The sequence below is a fragment of the Pteronotus mesoamericanus genome, unplaced genomic scaffold (assembly GCF_021234165.1).
Source record: "Pteronotus mesoamericanus isolate MK-2021 breed Mesoamerican mustached bat unplaced genomic scaffold, CSHL_Meso_final contig_20, whole genome shotgun sequence".
In the NCBI taxonomy this organism is placed as follows: Eukaryota; Metazoa; Chordata; class Mammalia; order Chiroptera; family Mormoopidae; genus Pteronotus; species Pteronotus mesoamericanus.
In genome coordinates, this window is record NW_026555085.1 from 56,523,539 (window position 1) to 56,534,234 (window position 10,696).

A 10,696-nucleotide genomic window follows, 5' to 3' on the forward strand; every position below is an offset into this window, starting at 1 on the left:
GAGGGCCACGACTGGGTGGAATCCCCTTCTTCGGGGAAACGAGAAGCCAAGCGCGGGGCCAGTCACTAGGACCCTCGAACCATAGGCGCCGCCGGGAGGCTCGCGCCAGTACCTGGAGCAGATGCGAGCCCAGTTCTCGGCCAACGTTGTCCAGGGGGCTGGTCCGACTCGAGTGGCCCCACGCCTCGCCGAGCCCTGTGGAGACACAGAGACACTCTTTAACAATGGGGCCCGCGCCCCACTCGCAGTTTGAATCCAGTCTCGACGCAAGACCGGCTGCCTTCAGGACTCCCCCAGCTCCCTGACCTGGACAGCTAGAAACGGGAGCAGATAAATTTCGGTCCCTGCCCTCTCTAAAGGATTGGATAGAAGTCAAATTCCCTCTCCCAGAGGGGCCTGGGCTTCTCAGGGAGAAGAGGGCCTGGATGAGCATCCCCCTGGCAGGACTTCAAGTTGCCGAGTTTGGGGACAGCCTTTGTCAGAAGAAGCCCCCTACACAGCACCCCAGCAAAATCTACTGCACAGGTTCACTAGTGTCCTTAGAGGGGTCAGGGACACTATTTCTGATGCAAGTTTCATCATCATTCTTATCACGAGGCCAAGGATGTCCACACATCCAGAGGATGTCATTGCAGACCCAGAGTAACCTGAGGCAGTGGGCCCGGTCCAGCTTGTCCCTGGTGGGCTTTCTGATTGGCTGAAGGGCTCTCCAGCCCTTTTCCTCCCCTGGGCCTCTGTAATCCCCTTCGGAAAAACCCGTTTGCTTGCAGATGACTTCCAGAGGCAACATACCCTTGCAATTCTTCTTCCTCTGCCTTTTCCCTCCTAGCCCTCACCCTTACACATCCTAAATTCAATCCTCATCTCACCCCCCCAAAAAACAGCAAAGATTTTGGGTTTGGTTTTTTTTTTGAAGTCAGCTATTTGGAGGTTCTAACACCATTTGAGCAGCATTTTCACGACCTTCCGGACATAGAGAATTATTCACATTCTCTACTTTCCAGGTATCATGTTAACAAAGACAGCCCCTTCCTCTCCTTGATGCTTTCATGTTAAGCTCTCTCAGGCTTTGCGACAAACCATTTTTCTGGTGATGCTTAAAAAATAAAATTCTCATGATGCCTGCAGCTGAATTTTTAAAAATTAATATGGAGCCACTATAGTACCTGTTTGCAGAAAGAAAATGAAAATAAGAAGAAATTTGTCCAGGCTGAGGTAAAACTTCTTATGGGCAATATCTTTTAACAGTGTTGCTACTGAAATTAATTTAATTAGGAAAACTCTTGATGTTTACACAATTAAACAAGATTTAACATCACCAAAAAAGGAGGGCAATTTACTGGTTTACTGGGGTACAGGGCAAATCACTATGAAGTACACAACAATAAACACACTGTCATTGTAATGTGGGGTTGTGGGTAGATCTTTCAGAATAAAACATGGAGTTGGACTCCTAAATGTGTTGACCAGGATCTGCTTCCTAAACAAACCATCAAAACCCTGGTAACAAGTAACCGTGAGCACCCCTTAAGCTCAAATCGGGTCTTCCTGGGTGTTTGCACATCTAAATAAATCTAACGATTTCCCCACCGCTCTGCAAACACTGATGCTCCCCACCCGCGCTGGGACTCCTCTACCTCCTCCTTCAACCCTCCTGCCTGTTTAGCCCGCCCCAGTTTCCCTTCCCAGATCGTCTCCACTACCCTAATTCCTATGGTCCTACTGGACAATTCTGGAGGGCCACCTCTACCACAGCCTGTACACATTGCTTGCATTGTCACCTTCTCTTCGCTCCTCCCATCTCAGCCTAACTATCCTCCTTGGTTTCTGGCATAACGCGTTCATTTTCTCATTCCCGCTCGTAGATACCCACCCCGAAGCAGTGGCGGGTAGGGGTGACTAGGGAGATTGAAATGTGGAAAAAGGAAAGGATCCTGGTGGGAGAGCCCGGGACGCCTGGACCCAGCGGAGTCTTGAAAGCCCGAAACGTTTTGGGGGCCTGGGGCTGGGGCACGCGGACGCACAGAGCTGACCGAGGTCGTGTTGCGTCTGGAATCAGGTCTTCCGCAGCGCCCCAAAGGGCGCAAAGCGTCCGCTGCAGACCAACAAATGTCTATTCTAAAATTATGAGGGTCCCCTAAAGCGGCTGGAACATGCCCGAGATCGGCCTCCCGACCCCGAATCATCTTAAAATCCCGCAAGGTGGGCTGAGGTTAAGTACTGGTTCCGAACTTCCCGCGCCCGCCCCGGCTGTTTTGTGGTCTCAGGTTGCGGCCTCATTAGTATGAGCCTACGGGGGAAAATAAGACTACTCTGCAGGTTAATAAACAGCCGGCCCGCTCAGGTTAACAGGGGCCTCCCTCGCCCTCTCCTGCCCCATCCCCCACCTTTTAAGGAACCTTTGGTTTCACGGAGCATTGCCTTCTCTTACGTTCCCGGTCGGTCGAAACCTCCGTCACTCGGTTAAGTCTGGGTTAATGTTTTATAAGGGACCGGCTGCCCTCGTCTACCTGCCAGGCTTTCCTGATCTAACGCTAGGCCTGAGCTCGCCCTTCAGCCTGTCCGGGACACCCAGGTCACGGGTCTCGCCTTCGAAAATCCGGGAGTGGGCCGGAGACCCCTCTCCCGGACCCCTTCACGTCCTGCCTGCGGTGACGCGCTCCCGCACCCAATTTCAGTTGGCAAGGGAGGGTAAGCTGAGATTTCGTTTCTGCACTTGACCTACCGCAGAAAATTCGCAAATCCTTTGATTGTCTGTTTAAAATGAGGAGGAAACCAGCTCCCTTTGCGGCAGGATTACAGTGGGAACAAGATCTAAAGATTTTCTTGTAATTCGGTGAGGCCGAGGGAATGGGGTTTTTGCAAAGGAAAAAAAGGAGCTCTCTGAGGGAGGCGATAACTAAATCGGGTTTTAGACAAAAGGATTTTCCCCAGCTAAAGTGGCCGAAGACAAAGGAAAACATAATCTATTTTGGAAGATTTCCAAGATATGCTACATTAACCTTAGCAGATAAATTTTGTTTCTCCCCGCCCCCCTTTTCTCTTAAAGTCTGGTTTATCATATTTACATAAGTAGTATTACAAGGGATGTATCTATTATGGATCTAAAGGGCTAGCTCACATTTCATATGAAAACCCGGGCGAAGTTTCACTGTTGCTTTACCCTCAGTGTGCGGTGGAGCCATTTCCATTTAAATACCCCCTGACCCAAGGATTACCTCAATGGACTGACTGCACGGGTTTTGTAATTTCCTGAAAATGAGATTTCGATTTATAAAACAAGAAACCAATTAGTAACCAAATGAGGCGAAGTAGATCCACTAAAATTGACCTAATCCCACAGGCACAATTTAGGCCCGTTCTTGGCGAATGAATGATGAGCCCCAGTCTAGCGTGAGCTCAAAGCATCACCCAGCTGTGTTATTGCAAGTAGCAAAAATAAATTGATCGAGCTTTTCCTTCGGAATGAATTTCATACCCTTGACAAAATAAAGATAACAGACCCAGCATCATCACCTCCTTCGCCTAGACCAGAAGGGGAGAAAGAGAAGAGTTTCTTCTACCTTTTTTTCCCCCTCGTGATAAACAAACGTTATATCTCAATAGGACTGTGTCCTTCTTTTAGTGGTTTCCAGAAACCTTCATCTCTGCAATCTACGTTATGTGTCTATTAAGCAACATGGAGAGGCTGGAGGAGCTGTCCCGACCTGATTGCACCTTGGTAACTGAGGCCACAAAAGCCCCTCCGAGACCGCACTCCTAACTTCGAGTTCCGGAGGGACTTGTCTCAGCCACCTGGGGTTTCTCCAGGACCTTCATGTCCTCACCGAGCGCTCAGAGTGCTCACTGTTCAAGCATTTCCCTGGGCCCAGCAACCAAGCAAATTTAGGGCTCCGGGAGCCTTAGTGGCTGGATTCTCTGGAAGAGAGGGAGGGAGATTGGGCGCCCTCGCCAAGACTCAAACGCAGCAGTCCTCTCTGGGTCAGGAGGCTGCGTCAGGCACCTAGGCACACCCACCCCCACCTCCTGCGCGGGGCCCGCCCCCACTTGCGGCTTTCTCTGGCCACCTGGAGGGTATGGCCGATCTTCTGAGATCGTCGGTGGCCTGCGCCCGGCCAAGCTTGGTCCTGCTCAGCAGCCTGAGACCCCACTGTGTTTATCTGCACTGGGCAGTGGCAGCGTATGCTCTGCCTCCCCCGAGTCTGCCTCAGGGGACTCCATCCACACCCACGTCTGGGGAATCCTCTGAAGTTAGTGTAAATCCGGGGTGGAGACTCTCTGCGCCCTAGTCGTGCTTCCTAGTCGTGCTTCCCACTCGGGATCCAGCCTGCCGGCCAAGCCGGCTGTCTGCGCTCCGAGCCCGCTGCGAAAGAACGCGAACTGCAGGAACCAGGGACAGGCGGAGTTCAGCCAGGTCCTAACTAAACCGTGGGACAAAAATGTACGCAGAGTTAACACCAGTGTGCTGGGTGGCCTGCAAAGGGTCAAAAGGTGTCACCAGGATTCCGGGCCCTGTAGGGTGGCAAGGTGGGGCGATGCCACGGTCCCAAAGTAGTCTCTGGTGAGGCCGACAGGGCTGCCCCGCAACCTTGGCGTATCCCACATAGATTCTGTTGGCGACAGGGGCTCGATAGCTACAAAAGGGTCCTTTTGGACGCGATCTCGGCCTAAGGTTTAGACGGCGGCGGCTCCTTGAAGCAGTAGCCCAGAGAGCGTGAGGACGGCTGGTGCATGCGGCAGGCAGGCGGAGGCGTCCTCAAACCCTGGGTAGATAGAGACAAGGTCCGTTACGGGGCCTCGAGCCCGCGCAAATTCGGCTGCAGCCACAGGAGCGAAGGCTGTCCAGGTCGTTGGGAGATAGCGGGCCACATCTCGAGGCCACAGCCGGATGGCCTCAGTGTGTGCTTCTCCACGCTGCTTCTGCTGTGCCGGAGGCGAGGTAGAGGCTTAGTTGGTCAAGGTCACTGTCCCTGGTTTTGTCCGAGCCACCGAGGTTGAGCGACTCCGTGACGGTTTGCCCCGCAGTTCTCAGGCACTGTTTTAGTACTTTCTGATTAGCAGGCCCATTGCTAAGTAACTGAAGGTACTTCTCACCTCCACAAAAATTTAAAGTCTGTAGCTCAGAGACTGACAATGAGTGGACAGCGAAAATCACAACATAGTAGCTGGATCTAAACATTCTCTTGAGAAATACCTGAGCCGACAGATAGAGACATGTGGCAAGAATCCGTGGGCTTGACTGTATCTACATTTGTGTCTGCGAAAGCTCAAAGCTGCTAAGATTCCCCAGAATTGAACAGCAACTCCCTAGAAATCACATTTGCCCTCTGGAAAGTTGTCCTGGCTTTAGCTTCAGATACCCTGATTGTACCCTGCTTAAAAGCACCCGGCCATAGCTTATGATATTCTGTTTATGTTGGGGTTGGGGGTTGTTATTGTTTTTATTAGTGATCCTCCGTTTAAAGAAAAAAAGTATTTTTTTCATTGATCTAATCTACAATTTCTAGCACATAAATCTGCTTTGCAAATGCTCTGCACGGAGTTTAGTTCTGCACTCTACATTTTAAGTCAACATCAAAACCGGAATTAAACAGAGAAAGCCAGCGTGGAGCATAAACTGTGCTTAAAGGCTTTTAAATGAGAAAAACTTATGTAAGAAAATAAACATGGAAACCTAATGCTCAATCATTTCCCCAAGCAGCAAGAAAAACAGCCTTAAATCACCCATCCACGTGGGAAATGGGGCCTCTTTTTCAGTTCTCGGCCTCAAAAAATATATATACAGTAATAAAGAATTTCGATCTTGAGGTGGATAATATAGAAAGAGTCTGTGGAGGTTTGTTTAATCATCCTTGTCTTTACAGCCTTTCTGGAGACTCTCTTTCTTGCACAGTTACTAATTCCAATTCTGTAATTATTTTATTTTCCCAAGACATCTTGAGGATGAAATGGTAGTGTGATGTTACCAAGATTCTGAAAAGCTGTAGATTTGTAAATATGTCTGATCGTTTCAAAGGTTATTCTGTAAGCCACTATACAGCCAAAACCAGCCAAAACCGTATTATATCTTGATAACAAATATATATTTTAGTTGAGTTTGTCTTACGTTGCACACAAATAAGGTCACATCATCTTTTTTTTATTCTGCCTTTCTGTCTTTGATAATACCAAAGATACATTTCTAGATGCCTCAATTTTTTTCGCTTTGCAAGACCATTTTAGAATAGGATACATTGCCAATTGGGAGATACGCAGTTTTAATGATTTCACAGTAATCTTCCCTGAGTTTTATTTTTACTGTGAAATCTCAAATCTAATGCTTTATTCTGAACAATTCTAGGCATCCATATCCTGTTCTTCCCCTCTCTCTTTTTAATTCTCTTTTTAATTGAGCTCAACAGCTCAATTTTATCTATTCAGATTAGAGCCCAAGTTTTCCCCTAGGCCAGGAATCTACTAGACCCTGGTCGGGGAAGGGTTGTACTCAGCAATTGGGAGGGATTCACAATATTTGAGGATTTAAACCATTTCTCAAATATAAATATGGAAGGATTTTTGTTTGTCTATTTAAGCCTTTTGGCATTACAGGGTGTGATGGATTAAATATATGTGAGCAAAAACAATAGAGTCATACAATCATTGTTATGCCTATGTCACCAGATTTATAATTACTTTAGATTATATACCTTGCAATACCCATGTTACATGTGAAAGAATGCTTACCATTACTAGACAACTATCTCCCATCCTTAAAATGAAATCGTATTGAAGACCTACTATGTGCTAGGGTGGTGTTAAGACATGTAAAAATGAACTTCATTTTCAAATAAATTGTTTTCATTTTTTATTATGTAAAAAAGAAAAGATTATCCCCATATAAAGTGCTGGGTTTGCACCACTGCAATGGACACAATCTTGTCCACCCCCTTCCTTCAATCAACAGCAGAACCCAAATTTGGCACCCTCTGCAGGTTATGCCTGGTTCTTCGCTTGTGATTTTTTCACTCCTTTAAAACTATTGGGTTGTTTGTTTGTTTCTTGCTGCTATTGCTAAATGTTTTTAAGGGATGTGTTTAGTTTTGAATTTTTGAAGCTAATCTATCCTCAAAATTAAAACCTCATTCCTAGCAGCCAGCTGTTCGGATGACCCTGTCAAACTCACCGTGTGGAGGCTGCGGGGTGAGTTATGAGCTCAACAGTAGCTGGAGAAATAAATGATGTGCCCAGAGTTCACACATCGTCCATCCCCTCCTCCCCATAAACTCACACTCACCCGCTGAAGGGAGAAGAGGGAGGAGGAGCCCGGGGGCCCAGGGCTCGGGAGGAAGGTGAGGGGCGCTGCAGAAAGCACAGTCATCAGTTAAGGTAGCCACAGGGGACCGTGCTGGCCACCAACCGGACTCCGGCGGGAGTTTTCATCAGCGCTCTCTTTAAAATACCAAGAAGTTGGCTAAAACAATTTATTTAGCGCGCGATTTATAATCTATGGAGTTATTTTAAATAAGAAAGCTCGCTCTCTTAAAAACAAAAACAAAACGACAAAAATCAGCCCTGATCCCTCCAGGCCACCTGTCCAGGGTCTGCACAACACAGATGAGCGCCCTGGCCCAGCGACTCCCCCGGTGCTCGGGTGCCTTTCTGTGCCCACCCAGGAATGCAGACCTGCTATCCTCTTCCTCCCGCGATTACTCGCAGCCCCACAAGCAGCACCATATGCTTCTTCTGATCAAACAGCGAGCGACATTGGCACTGATAATTGACGAGACCCGCTAGAAATCACGCAGAAAGGGAGCCCACTGAGACCGCAGGGGCTGACAAATCACTGCTAATAATCCTGTTAGGAACAGCGCGACCAACGGAGTTCGCAATAGCTTTATTTTTATAAAGTAGGCGCTGACAATATAAAAGACAACGAGATCTCTTTTTTAAACATAAGGCAGTGTAGCATCACAGTAATTTTCCCACCAGCAATTCTCAGCAGAATTTGAATGGGAAATAAGGTTTTTAATAGATAAGTCCTTCTCTCTCTCTCTCTCTCTCTCTCTCTCTCTCTCTCTCTCTCAACTTTTACAGGCACTTCAGGTTTTGATTCCTTTCCTCCTGTGTTTTCCAGGGTCAGATGAGACTGTTCAATGAACTGGTTTAAGGCAAAACGACTATTATACTACTTACAGTTTTAGGGTAAAATAGAACCATAATTTGAAAGTTTTCCTTTGGTGCCCCTGACTAATTGAGGGCATGTTTTTGCAAGATTTTGATTCAGATAGTAACTTTTAGTCAAGATCAAGCAAAATGAAACTCCAAGCCAAATAATGACTATTTCTTTCCCTCTGTTTCCTTAAAAGAAAACAAACCCCAAACATCCAAAATCGACAATAACATAAACCTCTCTGGGTCAAATAAGAAGTTCTGGTTTGTAAACAAACAGGGTTCTTTCTTAGATTTTTGTTTATTTTGCATTATCTCCTTTACATTTTCAAATGCCCTCCTTCAGAAATGACATAACTAAAATATACACTTGAAATCTATTCATGCTCTCTGAATGTGAGTAAAGGGAAGAATGGAGAAGTAGAAGACAGAAATGTCTTTTTTCCCAGTGAGTATAAATGTTTTTTATACAGGAGAGTGTTTTGTGAAAGCTGTGCTCTTCTCACTCGGAGAATCTTCATAATCTAAATACACATTTAAAATCATGTAAACAGCTCAGATATTCTAATCTCTAGTCCTTGTAAGACAATTTTCCCAGGACCCATTTGCCAACCTACCACCTAGAAGATATTTTCTAAGTGGGCTATGCAAATTAATTCAATCTTATGTTTTGGGGGACTAGCCTATTACCTCAGAGATACTACCAAGCCCAGAGTTGCAAATAACATACCCCAGAGTTAGTTTCAGAACCTGTGAATGTCTCAAAAACTCAAAATAAATTTGCTATCAGCAGTCAAGAGACTGGGTAAAGTCAGGACATATTTGTCTATGAATATGCTTGCTTCTCACTTGCAGAATTATAAACACATAAAGAAATTATTATCCAGTTTTGCTAGTTTCATGTACACTGGTCTATCTATAGGTAGCAAAAATACAAGAATTTGGCAGTGTTCCTGCTTTCTACCAGATACAATTCTAACGAGAGGAATAAAAAAAAAAAAAAAAGCCATGTTTGGATTAGTAGTACTTTCAATTGAGCCCAGTATCTGAAGTGTTGACAAAAGCAGTGTTTGGGCTGCTTCCCAACCAAACATATCTGATGGACTGAAGAGAAAGTATTAATGGGGATGTAGAAGGAGCCAAGAAAAGGCAACAGGATTTCTAAGTTCAGAGAGGTCTTTAGTCAAGCAGCCACGCTAAACTTCCCTTTGCAAAAACTGTGTGAAAGTATGAATGTACTTCTCCTCCCAGTGGTATAGGTTCACGCACTGGCTGGCAAATCCTCTACCCCTTCCGTCTTTGAAATTCCATCTGGGCAAAGTCACTTACCTTCTGGGAACACTACTCTCATTTTGAGATAGCTGGTCGTGAGTCTGATTATGGATGCTTTGTCCAGCTGCGAAGTGATAGCCGAGGGCAAAGGCAGTAATTTAGCCAGTTCATAAAACTCACTGTTTTCCTTCTCCCTCCTAGTCCGGGCAGCATTTTTGGACTTCTCTTTCATTGTGTCTCGTTCCCCCTTTCTTCTTACAACATAAGCTCCACAGATTCATTCAAAACCAAAATAAACTTTCACTTAGAGATCACATTTGGCAGAAATATAAAGCATACTTTCAATGAAAAGACTAAAGTCTTTGCTTCGGTGTATTAGTAGTGGTAAAAGACCAAGGCGGCGAACAGAAAATATTTTCTTTAAAAACACAGGGTGCAAATATAGGAAAGTTGCTGATCCAGGGCAATCGGGGCAATCCTGGGAATCTCTAGATATCAAATGCCGGCGGGACCCCTGAGGAGCCAGCCTTGTCCTCTGTTCCGCGCTGCGAACCCCGGTCCTCGGAAAATCGACATAATCCCCGACGTTCGCTCTTCAGTTTCGCGGCATTTGAGACGGCTCCAGGCCCCTTTGCGAAGAACTGGAAAGCCGGGCGACTCTCTCAGGCCACTGTGAAGACAACAGCATCAGAGCGTGAGAGATCTGCGGCTCCGCGATCACTCCTGCCCTCGCCCGACCTCCGGAAAGGGCCTCCGCGCGCCTCAGCGTTCCTCGGTGTTTCTGTTTGTTTGTTTAAAATACGGAGAAATCAGCAGAGAGAGTGAGCCCCTTGCAAACCACGCTCGTTCGCATTCCCTCGCCCAGGTCAGCCACATATTCCAGCCCCCTGGGAAGTGGCCTCAACAACAGAACGACAGTGCTGAAGAGCCCTGGGGGACCCGCGGCCGCCGGTGCCCGCGCCCGCGCCAGGTCCCGGCGCTCGTCCTGGGAAAGCAGGTTTCCTCCACTCCGAACCTCTACAGCGCTGGGGCTGCCTTTCCGTACCCCCACTTGGGCAGATCTGGAACTTGGCTACCTCTCCAACTTGGATCTTAAGTCTCAGGGATTCCTCAAAAAGTGGCACTTACACATCAAGTCCCTCGGGATTCCCGAGGCGACCCAGCGTCCTCCTTGCCCAGTAGGGGCGGCAACACGCCGGGCAAGGCAGCGCTAGGTTAACAGGTGGCACATTCACAACAGCCCCTCGCAGGCACCGGGGGATGGGGTGGGGGGTGG

General features: G+C 47.2%; 1 protein-coding gene across 1 annotated transcript in view; it reads right to left on the reverse strand.

Annotated features, from left to right (window-relative positions):
- SIM1 (SIM bHLH transcription factor 1) overlaps nt 1–10,175 on the reverse strand; it is a 71,701-nt gene extending 61,526 nt beyond the window's left edge. Inside the window, exons 1-2 of the mRNA XM_054569759.1 lie at nt 9,478–10,175; nt 113–195 (exon numbers count right to left, since the gene is read on the reverse strand). Of these exons, the coding sequence (XP_054425734.1) occupies nt 113–195; nt 9,478–9,652 (258 nt within the window). The 5' untranslated portion in view covers nt 9,653–10,175. The remainder of the gene's footprint in view (nt 1–112; nt 196–9,477) is intronic.
- Nucleotides 10,176–10,696: the final 521 nt, after the last annotated feature.